At 43.0% G+C, this 21,188-nt stretch overlaps 1 protein-coding gene across 3 annotated transcripts in view; it reads right to left on the bottom strand.

Annotated features, from left to right (window-relative positions):
- GNL3L (G protein nucleolar 3 like) overlaps positions 1-21,188 on the bottom strand; it is a 61,944-nt gene that overhangs the window by 12,736 nt on the left and 28,020 nt on the right. The window contains exons 2-9 of one of the 3 annotated variants that reach the window (XM_025468529.3): positions 13,920-14,129; positions 11,631-11,696; positions 4,717-4,757; positions 3,276-3,383; positions 2,365-2,481; positions 1,509-1,592; positions 1,206-1,341; positions 202-305 (exon numbers count right to left, since the gene is read on the bottom strand). In XM_025468529.3, the coding sequence (XP_025324314.2) occupies positions 202-305; positions 1,206-1,341; positions 1,509-1,592; positions 2,365-2,481; positions 3,276-3,383; positions 4,717-4,757; positions 11,631-11,696; positions 13,920-14,094 (831 nt within the window). In that variant the 5' untranslated portion in view covers positions 14,095-14,129. Of the gene's footprint in view, positions 1-201; positions 306-1,205; positions 1,342-1,508; positions 1,593-2,364; positions 2,482-3,275; positions 3,384-4,716; positions 4,758-11,630; positions 11,697-13,919; positions 14,326-21,188 lie in introns of all 3 variants that reach the window. The other 2 variants (XM_049107938.1, XM_049107939.1) reach the window with 2 other exon arrangements.

Raw genomic sequence — 21,188 nt, 5'->3', positions numbered from 1 at the left:
ACCTTCCCAAAAAGCTAAAATGTAGGGAGGAATAAAGTAAAACAAATATTAAAAGGTCATCTAGTAAGGCAAAAAGCTCAAAGTTGAAGGCCCAGTTCAATTACCAAAGGGCTGGGGATCCCAGTCCAAGTCATGATCCTCCAACCCTGGCCCCAGGCTACCCTGAAAGAGGCTAGCTAGATGCCCCTGGTCCCAGCTTACCAGGTTTTTGACCTGATGCTGTGTGCTGGCCTTGAAAGCCACTGTTGGCAGCTCATTCCGAAGGTAATCCAGCCACTTCTCCACAATCTCTTTGGGGACCAGATCTGGGGAAAATAGAAACACATAGGACTAGTAAGGAGAACATCACTTCGATGGCTCACGCCAAAGATACATCCACCCACATCCAAGGCTAGGCCCACCTCCTGCCAACAGATGTCAGTACCTGTCCAGCTGTCCCTGGCCCTATCAGTACCTGTCCAGATCCCAGGTTAGAATTAGAAAGAAAAGTCCAGTCTAGGGAGGGGGCCAATTGGCCCTCCCCGAGGGGAACTCTGTCCCTTGGGGAAAATGGGCAAATTAGCTGTTTGGTCCCAGATGCCTTCCTTCCAAGCCAGGCTTCCTAAAGATTGCATTTCCCATCCTCTCTGTGGATCATTCTAGGTTGGGCCAAATGTCAAGAATAACTCTGACAAGTATATGGCTACCATTTGTGGAGTACTAACCATGCATATACCAAGCACTTTATCATTAATTCTCACAACAACCCAATGAGATTGGGACAATCACAGCCCATTTTACAGCTAGAGAAATGGAAACTCTCAGGTGATACGACTTGTCCAAGATCCCAGAGAAAACTGACAGTACAAATGGAATAAGACCAAGACCTCAGTGACTCCTGGGCTCATGTGCTCTTCTGCCCTGGTCTGTGGGTTCCAGCTTGGAGTCACAGGAACTCTCCAGGGTTGACCAATAAGGCTCAAAATGGCAAGAACAAGGGACTGAAAGGCAGACAGGCTTGGACTCCATCCCCAACTTCTGCCAAACTGTGTGTGTGTGTCTTTAAAAAAGTGATTTCACCTCTTGGATTCCTGGCTTTAAAAACTGAACACGAATTCCTCACCTTACACAACCACTGAGTTGCTGAGTCCCAGCATCTGGTCTGAGCTAGTCTTTCAAGAAGGTCTGGCCCCTGCCCTGCCTTACCAATTCTGCCCAACACCCACCAATCTTGTTCAAGACCAGGACCAGCTTCTTGTTGCCTTCTGCCTGCAGGACATCTTCCTCCATTTGGAAGCAGCGGCAGCCCAGTGGGTCCCTGGCATCCAGGACTTCCAAAATCACATCAGAATATTCTACCACCTGCAGGGCAAAGGACAGGGGATGAAGGCAGGCAAAGGACTGGGTGTGAATCATACAGGCCCATAAAAGAAAAGGTCTCCATCTCAGTCAGGAAAAACAGAAATGGAGAGGAGATGGGATGGGATTGGTACCCTCTCTAAAGAGTCTTAAGAAATGGGCCCTCATACCTTACGGAACTCCTTGTAATAAGCCTTCCTTGTAGCCTCATCATCCAACTGAGGAAACATATTTAATTCCTGTAAAACTTCCTCCTAAAGGAAAAAAAAGAGAGAGAAGAAATGGTTCAGGGAGAAAAGAGAGAGTGAAAGCCAGGACTTTGGAAACCATGAGAGGCTGGGGGAGCCACAGGAATCCCAGCCCACCAAAGAGTAACTGACCAGCCAATAAAGCTGGGAACTGGAAGAATGGAAGCAATCATATGATGCATGTGTATGCTGTTTAAGTATGTGTTCAAGCACTAGCTAGGGACCTGAGTGTGCACCTGTGTGTACAAGGAAGGAATATGAGAGGGAGTTATAAGTGAAAAAAACAACCCATGTGGGAACATGAGATGGGGGAGGCAAAACATGCACTTTATGTTAGAAAAGGAACTTTGAACTAGAAAGGGCATATTCTGTGAGATGAGAATGTACATCAGAAGGGCAGTAATAAGTCCAAGAAGGAAGATGGCATCCCTCTCACATACACTCTTCTGTCGACCCTTCTCTTACACTTATTCCCTCTCCCCGCCCCATCTCCTGATCTCTCTTTCCCTACTCCCAACCACATCTTTGGGGTCCAGCTTAGGAGAGGACCTATTCAGGGTTGTCCAGTCAGATAGGGCTCATAATGGCCCTGTGTTTCCCTCTCATACCTCCCTCCATCCCTCTTTCCCCACTGTTTCCCATCTTCTTTGCACTAATTTCCTATGTCCACTCCAACAGTCTCACATCTTTCCTCTTTCCCTTTTACAGGGCAATGGCAATAGATGCTTCTGAGCAAACCCAAACCCATCTGACTCTGAAGCAAAGGCTATTCTCTTACCTTATGCTCAAATTTCTCCTGGCGTTGCAGGACATCCTGACAGTAGGTCTCAATGGTCCTGCGTCTGTGCTTCTCTTGCTCCCGGGCAGCCTGCTGCTTCTCCCTTATCTCCTCAACCTAACAAGTGAACACACAGCAGGACTATAGCTGACTAGGTCTGTAACCTAAGAAAGGGATGGGAGACAGAGTAACAGGGAATAACAGGGAGTGGATGACAGAGGGAAGAAACAGTGTTGACATGGCAGAGGTAGGAGGAGCAGGGATACAAGGAGAAAGTAGATATGATAGCAGGAGATAAGCAGTTTGAGAGAAAGGAAACAAGAGATGAAGGAAAGGAAGGTGTGGCAGAGAAAAACAGTATAAAATAAATAAAAAGACAGCCATGTGAAGCTGAGAGAGAATGTGTTCTAGGCAAAGGGAATCAATTAAGATCAAGGGAGAAAGCAGGTAAGGTCCTCTTTAGATGCTCCATCATCTAAAGACCAGGTAAAGGAAGGAACAGCAAAAGAGACTAGGAAAGAGGAACAAGGACATCCACGAGAGTGAGATGACAAGAAAGTCAAAGTGAGAGTGCTTCAAAGAAAGCATGGTTTCAAATCCTGACAATTCGGATGAGATGACAGAAGGAAACTATCCATGAGTTGTGATGTCACAGAACGAACTGGTGAGGCTAACAGGAGTCATTTCAAAGGAGCAGGGGGAACACAGAAGGGCAGCAGTGGACCAGGAGGTGAGGGGGAGATGAGCACACGGAGACACTAAATCAAATATCACAGTGACCACCTTCTCTTCCCTCTTCTGCAAACAGCCTCAACAACCCCAACAACTCTGGTCTTTGCCCTTCCAGTCACCACTTCTGTGGACCTGGCATCAGGCCAGGCCCTCTCTCTCCCCCAAGGTCAAGGGCTTACCCTCTTCTTCTTTAATTCAGCCTCCCGATTGGCATGATCATTGGAGTGAACAAACTGGGGAGCAGAGGCTACTTTGGAAGCTGCTTTCTTTCCATTCTGCTTTGCAGGCTGGTCACCACACAAAAGGAAACAATCAGAGCTAATCAACTCATGGAAATCACCCTTCCTGGAGGGTTACAGCTGCTCAAAAGTGTAGTTGTAGGGAAAAGAGAGGAGTAAGCAAAAAGAAGGGCTCTGTCCCCAGAAGTCTGCCCATCTGGCTAGAGAAAGACCCTCCCTCTCCTAGGCAGGCACTGATCGAAGCACCCCAGGAAACGTGGGGACAAATGGAAAAGTTTCCCAAGTAAAGGCCAAAGGGAAACGCTAAGTAGCTAAGTGTGGCTCTTGGACCATGAACACCATCACCTGGGAACTGGTTAGAAATATAAATTATGGGACACCACAACAGACCTATTGAATCAGAAACTCGAGGGTGGGCATCCCAGGTGGCTTAGCAGTTTAGTGCCGCCTTTGGCCCAGGGTGTGATCCTGGAGACCCGGGATCGAGTCCCAGGTCAGGTTCCCTGCATGGAGCCTGCTTCTCCCTCTGCCTGTGTCTGTCTGTCTGTCTGTGTCTCTCATGAATAAATAAATAAAATCTTTTTTTTTAAAGGAGAAACTTGAGGGTGAGGCCCAGCAGTCTGGGTTTTTTGTTTGTTTGTTTTGTTTTTAAAGATTTTGCTTATTTATTTATTCATGAGAGACACAGAAAGAGAGGCAGAGACACAGGCAGAGGGAGAAGCAGGCTCCATGCGGGGAGCCCAATGTGGGACTCGATCCTAAGTCTCCAGGATCACGCCCTGGGCTGAAGGTGGTGGCTAAACTGCTGAGCCACCCAGGCTGCCCAGCAGTCTGGGTTTTAACCAGCCCTCCAGGTAATTCTGGGTAATTACCTGGAGGGCTGGTTAAAGTTTGAGAAATTTAACCCCATTAAAATTTGAGAACCACTGCTCTGGCCCATCTTATCTCCCTCCACCTCGCCTAGCAGGGCCAGGAGCTAAAGCCAAAGGTGATATCTTGGCCTCCTTCCTCAACAAGAGCAATAGGGACTTGGGAATCAGATAGACTCAAGTCACAGCCATGCTACCTTGGACCTAGGAAGCTCCTCACTGTGGCTCAGTTTCTTCATCTTAAAAATGGGACGATGGCAATCCTTTCACCAAGGTAACTCAAGCACAAAGCAGCACATGGCTTGTGGTGGAAACTTAATAAATGCTACTGATTCTCTACCGCAGCCAACCAGAGAGGGAGGGAAAGCTGTATCCTTTGATTCCAATTCAGTGCTCTGTCTGGAATGACCCAACATCTACTGCAGTTTGTAGGCCTCTTCTAGGGCAGGGAACCCATTCCTGACCTTATCCCCAACAATGAGTTACTTTACCTGAGGGTGAAGCCAACTTACCTTCTTGCAGCCTTTGGAACCTTTACCTGGTTTTTTATTTTCTAAAAAAAAAAAAAAAAAAAAAGCCATTATCTACCTACCCAATATCTGTCGATACCTTAATCAAAGCCAGGCCACACTGGGAACCTAAGGTGGACTCAAGATACCATGTCTATCCAGGCCTAGAAAAAACACATGGAGGAGGTAGCCCGGGTGGCTCAGCAGTTTAGCACTGACTTCAGCCCAGGGCGTGATCCTGGAGACTCAGGATCAAGTCCCACGTCGGGCTCCCTGCATGGAGCCTGCTTCTCCCTCTGCCTGTGTCTCTGCCTCTCTTTCTCTCTCTGTGTCTCTCATGAATAAATAAATGAAATTTTAAAAAAAAGAAAAAAGACATGGAGATGACAGCACCAGGGTCAGAGGAAGTACTGAATAAAATGTTTGAGGCATTATTTCAATGCAGACTGAAACAATGCTTATGGGAATCCTGTGAAGAGAGTTACCTGAGTGTTAGCTCGTGATTCCTCTCTCTCCCCTAACTTCTGGCTGGGGGCAACTCAACAATGGCCACTCCAAGTTAGAGGCTGACAGCATGGAAAGTTGATCTGAGGAGTCCCAGGAGGCTAAGCTAAGGCAGATGCCCTCAGCACATGGGGAGATAACTGTTCCTTCCTGTTGATCCTGCTAAGGCCATTACCTCCAAGGGGACTTGCCCTAGTTGGCCAATGTGTGGATTCCCTTGGATATAAGGAAGAGAGAGCTCATCTTCTTCAATCACATATAAACAAAGCCCAAGAACTTAGAACGCCTCACCCTCTTCATGAGAAGTCCCATCTGTCATCCCCTTCACAACTAGCCTCTTGGGGAAGAATGGCTGCCTTAATTCTTGCCACCTGCAAGGAAGCTAAAGTAATTCCTAGAGGGGGAGGTTCTGGAAGATGTCAGGATATATACAAACAAATATCGGAGCAGCTTGAGAGTACCAGAGAACAGGCTTCCCAATTATATAAGGTGGTTCGCACTGAAGCAGTCAATATAGGAAACAGAATTTAAATACTATCACAAACCATGAAAGACTCCTGACTCTGGGAAACAAATAAAGTATTGCAGAAGGGGAGGTGAATGGAGGGATGGGATAACTGGGCATTAAGGAGGGCATGTGATGTGATGACATGGGTGACACTGGGTGTTATACTATATGTTGGCAAACTGAATTTAAATTAAAAAAATAATAATAAATAAATAAATAAATAAATAAATACTATTGCAAATACTTTTAAGATTTTTTAAAAGATTTTATTTATTTATTCATGAGACACAAAGAGAGAGGCAGAGACACAAGCAGAGGGAGAAGCAGGCTCCATGCTGGGAGCCCAATGTGGGACTCGATTCCGGGTCTCCAGGATCCCACCCTGGGCTTAAGGCAGCACTAAACCACTGAGCCACCTGGGCTGCCCTAAAGATTTTTTTATTATTTATTCATGAGACACACAGAGAGAGAGAGAGAGAGGCAGAGGCACAGGCAGAGGGAGAAGCAGGCTCCATGCAGGGAGCCCAATGTGGGACTTGATCCGGGGTCTCCAAGATCACATCCTGGGCTGAAGGCGGGGCTAAACCACTGAGACACCCGGGCTGCCCACTATTGCAAATACTTAAGGAGATTCAAGAAAATACCTCAAAGGAACAGTGTGAGAAAAAAATTCCCAAAACTTGATAATGAATAAAAATTCAATAGATGTAGTGAAAAACAGCATAGACATCATTAACAACCAAACTAATAAGCTGGAAGATCAAGAGAAGAGCTTGATTAAAACAAAAATCTAAAGAAATAGAAATTATGAGTAAAAATAGAAAATGGAGAATGGACCCAGGAAGCCTAATATCTAAATAACAGGAATTCCTAAAAGAGAAAATGGTACAAATGGAAAAGCAATTATTTTTTTTAAATAATAGATGAAAGTTCCTTAAATTCAAAACAGGCTTGATGGTTCAGATTAGAAAGGCTCATGGAGCACCAAGATTAACTAAAAAAGACATACCATAGGCATACCTGATAAAAATTCTGAACTCCAAGGATAAAAAGAAAATTTTATAAACTTCCAAACAGGAATTTCCAACAAAGACAAGAGAAGCAGACAGCCTTCTCAAATCAATCTTAACATTTAAGACAGAATAACCATTGCAAAGTTCTATTTTTGAAAAGATGTATTTACTTATTTGAGAGAGAGAGAGAGAAGGAGAGGGAGAGAGAGAACATGCACACAGGAGCAGGAGGGTAAGAGGAAGGAGAGAGCATTTGAAGCACACTCCACACTGAGCTCAGAGCCCGACACAGGGCTCAATCTCACAACCCTGAGATCGTGACTGGAGCTGAAACCAAGAGCCAAAGGCTTAATCAACTGTGCCACCAGGCACCTAGAACCATTACAAAGTTCTGAAACAAGGAACTGTGTACCACACTAAATTCCAATACTTAACCAACAGATCACTCTTACACAAAGGTAAAAGGCATTTTCAGATGTGCAAAGATCAGCACCTGTGTTCCGGTAAAACTACACATGACCCTTGAACAATTTGAGTTTGAACTCCACAGATTCACTTACATACAGATTTTTTTATATAAATGCAGTGCAGTACTGTAAATGTGTTTTCTCTTCCTTATGATTTTAATAATATTTTCTCTAGCTTCCTTCATTGGAAGAATACGGTACATAACCAATCTAACAAAATATGTGTTAATATAGACTGCTTGTGTTACTAGTAAGTCTTCCAGTCAATAGTAGGATATTAGTAGTGAAGTTTTTGGGGTAATCAGAAGTTATATGCAGATTCTTGACTGCACAGGGGCTCAGGGCCCCTAACCTCCATATTGTTCAAGGATCAATTGTACTTGAGGAAGTATACCAACAAAAATAAAAATAAACTCAGAATAAAGATCTCAAGATAAAGGAAACACATAATTACGGGTAGGAAATCTATTAAAACTTACCACTGAATAAAAAACAAAAAAAACCCATACCATTAAATCTTTAAAAATGTTACTAATGTAGCTAAGAACTGTAACACATATTTAGAAAAGATTTTTTAAAACCAGATAACATCATAAGCAAATAGCTCAGAACCAAAATACCAAATTCTTTCAACAAATCCTGGAATCAAGCAATAAGGGTTGGAAAAGCAAAATCATGAAAGCATGATCCTACTTTGGAAAGGTAGGATAAAAATAGTTATTATTTAACTTTGGTAAAGTGACAGAGAAATTCAAGTTTAATTATGTTTGATATAAACATGAATGCAACTAATAACTTTATAATCACTGGTGGAGCATTTTTTTGAACTTGAAAAGTAGATAAATAAGTGACTAAGAAGAAACAAACAAAAAATATAAAATAAGATGGCAGAAATTAGACCAAACATATTAGTTACCATAATGAATGTGAATCGATCAAATTTCCCTGTAACAACAACAACAAACAGGAGACCTCACGTCCACTTTTCTTCCAAAGTACTCATGTTGCAATGAAAAGAAAGTGAGGTTGGGAATGAACCAGGACTGAGTGGCCAATTTACTCAACAATTTCTGTCCACCTAACTTCCCTGGAAAGTGAGGGCCTATGCCGGATACAGGCACACAATAAAAGAAAATACATCACTTACTGAAGGAGAAAACACTCCTTGTAGGACTTCTCAATAACCTCCCCAGATTTAACCATTATCATTACCATCTGGGTCCACGGTATTGCTGAGAGCTCAGGTAGCTGCACCATGAGGCACCTCCCCCCACCAGCCACTGCAGTTCTTCCAGTTAATCTGATCATTACTTAGTTGCAATTTACCAGTCTGTGTTTTATGAGCACACGTAAAGTTTCTGTTTAATAGTCACCATTTTTGGGGATCCTTTGGTGGCCCAGCGGTTTAGCGCCTGCCTTCGGCCCAGGGCGTGATCCTGGAGTCCTGGGATCAACTCCCACATCAGGCTCCCTGAATGGAGCCTGCTTCTCCCTCTGCCTGTGCCTCTGCCTCTCTCTCTGTGTGTGTCTCTAATGAATAAATAAATAAAATCTTTAAAAAAATAGTCACCATTTTTCCCACTCATGTAGATGAATTCAATTGTTCTTTAACAGGTAACAGTCATATGGTTCCAAAATAAAAAGGTGTATTTTGAGAGGTCTTCCACACTTGACCCTAGCCACTGCACTCACTTACTACAATAAGAAGCCACTTATTAGTGCAAAGGCAAATATATCTAATCTTATTTCCCCCACTCTCCCATTAAAGACAACATAGTATGTCCTCCTGTTGACAACTTGCTTTTTTCACTTAACAAATCCTTAAGATCTTTCCATCTAATAGTTTTTCCATATGTCTTTCTATATAATCTTTTCATACAATAGCTCATCATTTATTTTAAACTGCCAGGGTTCTTTTGTATGTATATACTCTACTTCAGTTAACTAGCTAATTATTGTCTTTTCATCACCCTCAAATTTATTATCATCTGGTATTTGATGTTCTTAAGTAGAATATAATTAATTTTGTTCATTTTTCTTTGGTTACTTGAAAAAAAATGATTATTTGCTTTTGGTATTCACATAACCAAAGTCTGATTCTCGTTGACATTTTTTCAATGATTATATAAATAAAGTAAATGTATTAAATTTTTTTCACCAAGCCCACATAGGCAGGGCCACCATTCACACAGAGTATGAAGTCACTGGGTTGCACAAGTCTTGTCCAGCCTATATTGTCATTTTCTACGTGGACTACAGCAAGATAAAGGCAGGAAACACAGAACCGGACCTGCCCAATGCCCTTGCTTTCCCTCTTATATGGGAGAGTCAATGTATCACATTTGTCTTCTCTCTCTAGACTATAAGTATAGTGGGAGAAGGAGGAATTGAGTTAGCATTACTGAGATATTCTAGTGACTGGCACACAGTAAATACCAAATAGCTATGTCTGGTCATGCTAGGCCCATGGGACAAAAAGATAAACCAGATGTGGGTGAGAAGTTAACAGTGCAGTAGAGGAGGCAGACCCAATCATAGGGTGTCAATAGCCCCAGTTCCTATGGGTACAGACTGTGAAAATCAAGGGAGAAGTTTAATGGGAGAGATTCCTACAGGAAGTGATGTGTAAGTTGAAATCTGAAAAACGAGCAATTTATCCAGTTGAAGAATGAGGAAGAAGAGAAGTATTTCAAAGGCAGAAAGAACAGCAGTTTGTCCCCGATGTCTGGTATTTACTGCTATTCACCTCAGATCAGGTCACTTAACCTTGCTGAGTCTCAGTTTCCTCAAATGTAAAATGGGAATGGGGGATAAGGGGAACATCACCTTCAAGGAAGTTGGGAAGACAATAATGATACTAGTAGAAAACAGACTAAATAATATAGCTGACAATGTTACACTAGTTTCAGGTGTATAACATAGTGATTCCACAAGACAAGTCTAAGTCTATGCATTATGCTCTGCTCACAAGTGTAGCCACCATCTGTCACCACACAATGCTACTAGAATACCATTGACTATATTCCCTATATTTTATCTTTTAATCCATTTATCCATTCCATAACTGAAAGCCTATATCTCTCACTCCCCTTCACCTACTTTTCCCATCCCCCCCATGCCATATTAAGCAATTTTTAAAAATAGAACTACACTATGAACCAATGATCATACTACTGGATATTTACCCAAAAAATATAAAAACACTAATTCAAAAGGATGCACATACCTCAATGTTTATAGCAGCACTATCTACAATAACCAAATTACAGAAACAGCCCAAGTGTCCACCAACTGATGAATGATTAAGATGTGGTATATGTATATGTATATATATATTTATTTATATTTATATTTATATATTTATATATATATTTATATATATATAAAAGAATATTACTCAGCCATAAAAAAGAATGAAATCTTGCCATTTGCAATGATATGGATGGAGCTAGAGCATATAATGCTAAGCAAAATAAGTCAAAGAAAGACAAATACCACATGATTTCACTCATATGTGGAATTTTAAGAAACAAAAAAAATGAACAAAGTTAAAAAGAGAAAGACAAACCAAGAAACAGACTCTCAACTACTGAGAACAAACTGATGGTTACCAGAGGGGAGGTAGGTGAGGAGGATGAGAGAAATAGGCGATAGGGATTAAGGAGTGCACTTGTCATAATGAGCACTGGGATGTATGAAAGTGCTGAATCACTATACTGTACACTTGAAACTAATATAACATTGCATGTTAACTATACTGGATTAAAATTCTTGCCGAGGGCAGCCCCGGTGGCACAGTGGTTTAGCGCCGCCTGCAGCCCAGGGTGTGATCCTGGAGACCCTGGATCAAGTCCCACGTCAGGCTCTCTGCATGGAGCCTGCTTCTCCTTCTGCCTGTGTCTCTCTGTGTGTGTGTGTGTGTCTATGAATAAATAAATAAAATATTTTAAAAAACAAGTTGCCAGGATGCATGAGTGGCTCAGTGGTTGAGGTCTGCCTTTGGCCCAGGGCATGATCCTGGAGTCCCAGATCAAGTCCCATATTGGGCTCCCCGCGGGAGCCTGCTTCTCCCTCTGCCTATGTCTCTGCCTCTCTCCCTCTCTGTGTCTCTCATGAATAAATAAATAAAATCTTAAAAAAAAGAAGTTGCCATGAAATACTACAAATATAAAGCTTAGCATTGGGGGGCGCCTGGATGACTCAGTCAGTTAAGCACCTGCTTTTGGCTCAGGTCATGATCCCAGGGTCCTGTGATCAAGCCCCACATCCAGCTCTCTGCTTAGCGAAGAACCTGCTTCTCCCTCTTTCTCTGCCTGCTGCTCCACCTGCTTGTGCTCTCTTTATCTCATTCTCTGTGAAATAAATATATAAAATCTTTAAGAAAAAAAAGCTTAGCATTAAGAGAGGGTGGTAAAAGGAACTCACTGTGTCTATGTTTCATCATGATGACTAGCTTGAAAGCAGGTAGGTTCAAATCCACAGGCTTTCTTCCTGTCAGAATGGAAGAACCAATGTGAAAACAGAGGCAGGAACCACAGAAGGGGGGCCACAAGCCCCCTTCTGAGTCCCCTAAAGGCAAAATGAAATGTGAAAGAACTTGATAAGGAAGCCCTAACAACTGGAGGAACTAGGAGAAGAGGCTATAACGGAGTTGGGGCCTGGTGAGCTATCTACACAGGGAAAGCAGCATCACACTACCCAAAAGGAAGCTAGGTCTAAATCTCTCTTCCTGGGTGCAGTCAGTGCCTCAATGTATCAGATTGAGTCCATGGTCCTCAATCCTCTACCCTGTAGTGTTATATACCCTAGCACTAAACCTGTCTATGCTGAGGGGAGAAGGCATACAAGGATGGCCTGTTTCTACGTATTAATTAAAAGTACCTCTTTTCCCAAGTAGGGAGTTCTATGTCTGATCTACCCTGGAAGCAGGGGTAAAGACAGGTACCAGGAGTCTACCCCAGGGAAAAGGGACCTCAGAGTGCTTTTAATCTGTGTTTGTTAAACTGAGGCTAGGAATGAGTGCAAAATTTTGTGTGGAAGGGATGTATTCCTGCATGTGTGGTTGGGGTCCGTTCCTTGGTGAATGGGGGTAAGGAGATGCCTTTTGTTACTCTACTCTGGGGTGTAGAGTAACTGGGAAAACCAGCCCATCGGCTGCGTGCATCTCTGCTGCATGGAAGAAATGCATGTCTGTACATCTCTAAGTTGGGGGTGGGAGAGGAATCTTGGGTCTCTTTACCCTGGGGAGGGCTAGGGTGAGGGGAAGATGATATGCCTGTCTCCACTACAAGGTGATATTAGTTGCCACACTAACAAAGGGGGGGGGGGATTATGCAGTTTTGCATGAATGGGGTCTGCACCTTGCCTGTAGTGGGTTATTCAGGACCCTTCCATGGAGGTGGGATGGAGAACAATCCGTTTACCTTTTATATGGGTTGAAGTCAGCACTGTGCTAACACTGAAGTGAATAAGACTTCTGGTTCTCTGCATGGTGGTAGGAGTAGGAACAGAGCTATAAATTCAGCGGATCAGCCCTTACACTTTGCAAGGGGGGCGATAATACTGGTTGGAGAGCAAGAGATTTGAGCTTGGGAAAGGGGAGGGCCCACATGCACAAAATGTAGGGTGATCAGTGACATCACTGCCAGGAGGGGGAGCTGCACCCCTCTGCTCCCTTGGGGGGGGGTGTCTCTCTTTTGCTACATTTGGTGATTCGAAATCTTTGAGGGAGGAGGATGGGAGGGATGATCTGTTTACCTCAAAAGGAGAACAAATCTGAGCCCCTCTACCAACGGGGGCCTCATTAGGGACAGATCTGACAGCATTCCCGGGGTTAAGGTCTGTTTCTCTTTGCTGCCACGCATTTTTGCGGCAAGGCCTTTACATATTCAGTAAACCAGAGCCTCCTTACGGGGTAGGGTGAGGACTCAGGTCTGAATTTCCACAATGGGGACTCACTCTTGGCAAGGAGAGGAAAATCTGCATAGTTCTCTATGGGCTAAGGCTGGTGCCAACCACTTGGAAGGGGGTGATCTAATATCTCTGCGGTAGCGGGGGCGGGGCTTCCACAATTAGTTACATGGGGGCGAGGCGGGGAGGTCTCCAGCTCTTCTGTCAATGTATATTAAACGTATTTAAGCTCCTCTGTACTGGCGATCCCGCCAGGGCAGGCAGGAGTGTATGTCTGCAGAGGAGGTAATACATCAGAGCCTCTGTCCAAAGCGAAGAGTTGTGGCGAGGTGGATCTGTGTGCCTTAGCGCCTGTAAAGATCCACGCCGCTCAGCCCGGGGATGGGCGGAGGAGGGAAGGGCTGTTTGTCCTAGAACCATGGGATCGATGTCGCCACGCGGAGACGCCTGTCTACACTGGAGGAGTGCAGAATGGAGCCTCGCTATCCTGAAGGCAAGAGGGCACTCGATGCTTCTCCACACAAGTGGGGTCTGTGACGTTCTACGTGGTGTGACCAGGGGTCTACACCTGCCTAGATGGGATGGGGCCCTGCTCCTTTACCTAGCAAGAGCGCATTTGCGCACATCCACACGTGTAGAGCGATCCCTCATGGGGGCCCTTCTACCCTGGATGATAGCCGATTCTCTGTCTCTCCATTCCAGGGTGGAGGAAACTCCTAGTCTTCACCTCAAATACACGATTTTTTACCGCGCAGCTGGCTGGATGAGCGCTCACAACGAGAAAAGAGGAGAGTTGTCGCTTACCTCCACTTCCGGCGGGATCAGACAGGAGAGAATAGCACCAAGACAGGGTACGTCTGCAGGCTGCGCTCGCGCCGCTAACCCTCCGACTTCCGGATCCCAGCCTTGCAGCGCTGGTCCGCCCTACTTGCGTCCCCCGCAGGGGCGGGGCTTCGGATTGACGGCTCGCGTCCGCCATCCCTACTCCGCAAGCGCCCTGGTCCCGCCTCCTCTCTGCGGGGTGAGGGGAAGGGAAGCCGAGAGCCGGTAGGTTGGGAGCGGCGTGTTCTACTGTGGCTATATAACCTACTTGTAAGCCAAGATCTTGTCGCTGGCCTCTACCTGGGGCCAAATATGCGTGTTTCCGAATCTTACAGACCAAGCAATCACCATGACCGCATCAGACAAGGGTGGGGATCAGTCCGTTTGTCTACAAAGGAAGATGGCGACGGGCAGGGTGTGAGAAAATGGCCGCCTGGGTCACACGTCTTGCCGAGTGCTCCCCACCTTTTAGGTGACTTTTAGGGACTTGGTTAGCTGTTCCTAACAAACTTACTGGCTTGTAGGGCCCCTGACTAACCCTGAAGCAGGCACTCCCAGCTCTTTCTGCGGAAGTTCAAATCCATTGTCAGGCCCAGGAGCCGAACAACTGGAAACCTCTCCCACCCGTTTGTCCTCTTCCCCTCCTCCCTCCTTCCCTTTGGCCCCAGAGCGGTGAATGAAAAAAGGGAATGAGTATATATCTCTGAAGTGAGGACAAATAAGGATTTCTTTTGAAACCATCTTGAGCTCCTAACATAGCCGGAGAGTGAGATCTCCCCTTAAAAACAGTAAATGCTAGTCTGAAAATGTCTTCTTTCTGATATTAGATTCCAGCTTCTCTTCCAAAAAACCTAAACTTTGGTGTAGGGCCCAGCCCCGCTACTCCTAGTGTATGTTTCTCCACTTAAAGAATAATCCAGGCAGAAAATGATTCCCTCTGCCTACTCTGACCCCTTACATATGCACTACTCGCTGGCTGCCCCTACATTGATGAAAGGCATCTAACTTCTCACTGTGGAGATACAAAATTCCTCTGGACTCCAAACCAAGCCCTGACCATCTTCCCCTTGCATTGGCAGACTCTTCCTGTTTTTTAAAGAACTAACTCTTGTCACTTCTATGAATTTTCCAACTGAGTTAGAAACTCAGAACACCTTTCTGCACTTATCCCTTAATACTGTAATCATTTATGTGGCTGCATCTACACATAAATGGATTTGCAGTCTCACCTCCTGAGACTAGGGGCTGCATGTCTTCAAGACTTCAACAAGACCCAGCACAACACTGGTACAAATCAAGTTTCAGCAAATATACATGAATGAGTAAGCTTACAGGCCTGTACCACAAAATCAATGGGAAATGGACAATTTAGTAGGTAGCTTTGGGAAATTTGGCTCACCATAAGGAGAGAAAACTAGATCCCGACATTTCCACATAAGATGGTGGAGAGTATCTTTGTCACCTACAACTGGGGAAAGACTTTTTCAACAAAGTCACAAATGTGCAAACTATAAGGAAAAAAATGCAATGAAATCTTGCAAAGAAAGAAATTTGGTGTTACTACTTTGGAAAACAATTAGGAAGATATCCAGAAGAGTTGAAGGTGAGCCCTGGGACCCAGCAATTCTACTGGTAAAGGTGTATATAACCTCTAGACTTTAAGTCCTAGAGAAATTCCTATACATATGCACAAAGGGGCATGTGCAAGAATATTCATTGCATACCTGTTTATAATAGAGAAAAAATCTGAACGATCTTAAAGTTCAATAGAATGAATAAATAGTTCAGCTATACAACAGAATACTATACAGCAGTGGAAAAAAAAATGAAATAGGGTTGCATATATCAATCCAGGTAAATTTCAAAAACAGTGCTGAGATAAAATACAAATTATAGAAGGATATATGAAATATGAGACATTCATTTTAAGTAATCTCTGCACCCAATGTGGGTGCTTTACTGACTGAGCCAGCCAGGCTCCCCTATGTAGATTTTTAAAATCTAGAATATGCACTATGTTATTTATAGATTATATAAATATGTAAACAGTATTTTTTAAACAATGGAATTAAATAGTGCAGAATAGTGATTAGTTCTGGGGAAGCAAACAAAGGAACAGAGTAAGAGATACACAGGGGACTTCAACTGTTTGTCTAATATTTTATCTAGGCAATAGGTACATGGGTGTGTGTTATGTTATTCTCTTATTTGTATGCCTAAAATATTTCATACTTTTTTTTAGAAAGATTACAATGATCAATCACAAAATTAATGATAGTTACATCAAGGGACGCCTGGGTGGCTCAGCGGTTGAGCATCTGCCTTCAGCCCAGGGCGTGATTCTGGAGTCCCGGGATTGAGTCCCACATCGGGCTCCCTGCATGGAGCCTGCTTCTCCCTCTGCCTGTGTTTCTGCCTCTCTGTGTGTGTGTCTCTCATGAATAAATAAATAAAATATTTTAAAAAATAATGATAGTTACATCGAGATGGTTAAACCAGCATCAGAATCAGTGGGAGGGCTTGTCAGAACATTGATTCCTGGGCCCTATGCCCAGAGTTGTGTTTCAGTATGTCTGGTAGGGCCCAGGAATTTGAATTTCTAAGTTTCTGAGCAATGATGATGATGATGATAATGATGAAGAAGAAAAAGGTGGGGGGAAGAGAATGACCATCTGCTGCGGCTAGTCCAGGTACAATATTTTAAGAACTACTGACAGGGACGTCTGGGTGGCTCAGCGGTTGGGCAACTGCCTTCAGCTCAGGTCATGATCCTGGGATCCGGGATCAAGTCCTGCATCTGGCTCTTGCGAAGAGCCTGCATCACCCTCTGCCTATGTCTCTGCCTCTCTGTGTGCGTGTCTCTCATGAATAAACAAATAAATCTTGGGCAGCCCCGGTGGCTCAGCGGTTTAGCACTGCCTTCAGCCCAGGACCTGATCCTGGAAACCTGGGATCGAGTCCCGTGTCGGGCTCCCTGCATGGAGCCTGCTTCTCCCTCTGCCTGTGTCTCTGCCTCTCTCTCTCTCTGGGTCTCTCATGAATAAATAAATAAAATCTTTAATAAATAAATAAATCTTTTTAAAAAAAGATTTCTGAGAGAGAAAATGAGATTATCAGTGAATTTTGTTGTCTTCATTGTGCTTTTCTGTTTTCCACATATCAATGAATATGAATTACTTTACAGAGAGGTTTTTGTTGTTTCTTTTAAGTTCACCTTAATCAGGGCACTTGGGTGGCTCAGTCCATTGGCCTTTGTCTGGGTTTGTGATCCCCAGGTCCTGGGGTCGGGCCCCACATCAGGCTCCCTGCTCAGTGAGTTGCCTGCTTCTAACTCTGTGCCACTCCCCCTGCTTGTTCTCTCTCTCTCTCAGATAGATATAATATTGAAAAAATATTAAATTAACCTTAATCTCTACTTCAACCTATTATTTCTCCCATAGGCATCCATTCTATGGTGTTTTATGCAGATCTTTTTGCTTATATGTGTTCTTGCAAAATATGTATTGTTATTTTAGGTGCATATATTTATCCCCAAATTTTTATTTTTTACTTTTTGAAAATTCAGAACATTTGAAAGAATAGTACAATGAAAGCCCATATACCCTTAATATTTTGCGAGACTTCCTCTACTTCTCTTTATGTATGTATGTATACATTTTCTTTTTGGATGAAGCATTTGAAACTTGCAGGCAATGTAACACTCCACCCCTAAACACTTCAGCATACATCTACGAGAATAAGGACATTCTCCTACACAACTACAATGCCATTATCATGCTCAAGAAAATTTAACAATTAAATAATACCATTAAAGATACCCTATATTCAAATTTTAAAACTGTGCCCAAAATATTTTAGATTTGATCACTATTTGATCCTAGGATCTAATCAAGTTTTATGTATTACATTTGTTGGTTGTATTGCTTTAAATTATTTTATTTTTCTATTTTTTTTTAGATTTTATTTATTTATTCATGAGAGACACAGAGAGACAGGCAGAAACACAGGCAGAGGGAGAAGCAAGCTCCATGCAGGGAGCCTGATGTGGGACTCCATCCCTGGACTCCAGAATCATGCCCTGGGCTGAAGGCAGGCACTAAACCACTGAGACAGACGTCCCAGCTTTAAATTCTTTTAATCTGGAATAGTACTTCTATATTTTGTGTGTGTTTTATATTACACTGATGTTTTTTAAGAGTCCAAGCAGTTTCTTCTAGAATGTCCCACATCTAGATTCATCTGCTCTTTCCACATGATTAGAGTCAGGTTAAATATTTTCAGCAATAATAATTTACTTCATATTGTATCACTTCAGCAGGCACATAAACATCAGGTTATCCTACTATGGAGGATGCTTTATGTGTGCATTTTTATTTTATATAAATGATACATTGTTATTACTTTTTTCATTCAACCTTGTGTTTTTAAAGTCTATCCATATGGCTGTGTATACATCCAATCCATTGCTTCTACCTGCTCATCCTAACCACAGCCTGCCTTCACATTTTCCCTGAATATTCCCCCAATGATAGAAGATTGCTTCCAGCTCCCTGATACCACAAATAAAACTTTGATGAACATTACTGTGCATGTCCCCTTATTGACCTATATGAAAATTTCTTTTAGAACATACACTCAGGACCAGCATGATTGCATCATAAAGAGTGCATATACTCGGGATCCCTGGGTGGCGCAGCGGTTTGGCGCCTGCCTTTGGCCCAGGGCACGATCCTGGAAACCCGGGATCGAATCCCACGTCGGGCTCCCGGTGCATGGAGCCTGCTTCTCCCTATGTCTCTGCCTCTCTCTCTCTCACTGTGTGCCTATCATAAATAAAAAAGAAAAAAAAAACTCAAAAAAGAAAAAAGAGTGCATATACTTAGTTTGACTAAGAACACTAATACTGCTAAATGGTTCTCTGGGAGGCCTACACCAGTCCACAGTTTTACCATGAGTGTACAAGGATTCCTGTGTCCCTACATGCTCACTAACACTTGACATTTTCCAGCTTTCTAATTTTTGCCAGTCCAACAAGTTTATAAGTTATAAACTTGTTTATACAACAAGTATAAAGTAATATTGTGTTTTAGTTTTCCTTTCTCTGATTGCTATTGAATTTTTCAATGTTACTTCACATGTGTGTTAAATGCCTCTTTTGTAAATTGCCTTCTTATATAGTTGGCCCATTTTTTCCAATGAAGTTTCTATCTTTCCTATTGATTTGCTAGCTCCTCATACAGTGGAGCTATTGCAAATATTCTCTCCTTATTTTAACTTTGTCCATGTTATCCTTTTTTGAACAGAAATTGTTAATTTTAATGTAATGAAATCCATCACATTTTTGCTCTATGGTTTCTGGTTTCGGGGTCTTGTTTAAAAACTAGTTCCTCCTCCCAGGTCACAAAGATAGTCTCCTACTTTTTTTTATAATAAATTTATTTTTTATTGGTGTTCAATTTACCAACATACAGAATAACACCCAGTGCTCATCCCGTCAAGTGCCCCCCCTCAGTGCCCGTCACCCATTCACCCCCACCCCCCGCCCTCCTCCCCTTCCACCACCCCTAGTTCGTTTCCCAGAGTTAGGAGTCTTTATGTTCAGTCTCCCTTTCTGATATTTCCCACACATTTCTTCTCCCCTCCCTTATATTCCCTTTCACTATTATTTATATTTCCCAAATGAATGAGAACATATAATGTTTGTCCTTCTCCGATTGACTTCACTCAGCATAATACCTTTCAGTTCCATCCACGTTGAAGCAAATGGTGGGCATTTGTCATTTCTAATGGCTGAGTAATATTCCATTGTATACATAAACCACATCTTCTTTCTATGGACACCGACGCCACAGTTTGGCTATTGTGGACATTGCTGCTATAAACATCGGGGTGCAGGTGTCCCGGCTAGTCTCCTACTTTTTAAATTAACTTTACAGTTTCTCTTTCACCATCTAGAATCTTACTCATATGTAGTGATATATAAGGGATGCAATTTTCTTTTTTCTTTTCTTTTTTGTATTTTTTATTGGAGTTCAATTTCCCAACATATGGTGTAACACCCAGTGCTCATCCCATGAAGTGCACCCCTCAGTGCCCATCACCCAGTCACCCCATACCCCTGCAACCTCCCCTTCCACTACCCCTTGTTCGTTTCCCAGAGTTAGGAGTCTCTCATGTTCTGTCACCCTCTCTGATTTTCTCTCCTTTCCCCTTTAATCCCTTTCACTATTTTTTATGTTACCCATATGACTGAAACCATATGATGATTGTCCTTCTCCAATTGACTTGCTTCACTCAGCGTAATACCCTCCAGTTCTATACATGTTGAAGAAAATGGTGGGTATTTGTCATTTCTAATGGCTGAGTAATATTCCATTTTATATATAGACCACATCTTCTTTATCCATTCATCTGTCAGTGGACACCAAGGCTCCTTCCACAGTTTGGCTATCGTGGACAATGCTGCTATAAACATTGAGATGCAGGTGTCCTGCCATTTCACTGCATCTGTATCATTGGGGTAAATACCCAGTAGTGCAATTGCTGGGTCGTAGGGTAGCTCTATTTTTAACTCTTTGAGGAACCTCCACACAGTTTTCCAGAGTGGCTGCACCAGTTCACATTCCCACCAACAGTGCAAGAGGGTTCCCTTTTCTCCACATCCTCTCCAACATTTGTGGTTTCCTGCCTTGTTAATTTTCCCCATTCTCACTGGTGTGAGGTGGTATCTCATTGTGGTTTTGATTTGTATTTCCCTGATGGCAAGTGATGCAGAGCATTTTCTCATGTGCTTGTTGACCATGTCTATGTCTTCCTCTGTGAGATTTCTGTTCATGTCTTTTGCCCAATTCATGATTGGATTGTCTCTTTGCTGTTAAGTTTAATAGTTCTTTATAGATCTTGGATACTAGCCTTTTATCTGATATGTCATTTGCAAATATCTTCTCCCATTCTGTAGGTTGTCTTTCAGTTTTCTTGACTGTTTCTTTTGCTGTGCAGAAGCTTTTTATCTGGATTAAGTCCCAATAGGTCATTTTTGCTTTTCTCCCCCTTCCCTTCATAGACGTATCTTGCAAAAAGTTACTGTGGCCAAGTTCAAAAAGGATGTTGCCTGTGTTCTCCTCTAGGATTTTGATGGATTCTTCTCTCACATTTAGATCTTTCATCCATTTTGAGTTTATCTTTGTGTATGGCGTAAGAGAATGGACTAGTTTCATTCTTCTGCACATAGCTGTCCAATTTTCCCAGTAC

The sequence above is a fragment of the Canis lupus genome, chromosome X (genome assembly GCF_003254725.2).
Source record: "Canis lupus dingo isolate Sandy chromosome X, ASM325472v2, whole genome shotgun sequence".
NCBI classification, from domain to species: domain Eukaryota; kingdom Metazoa; phylum Chordata; class Mammalia; order Carnivora; family Canidae; genus Canis; species Canis lupus.
Note: the sequence above shows the minus strand (reverse complement) of the source record. Positions and strands in the feature narration are given on the sequence as shown.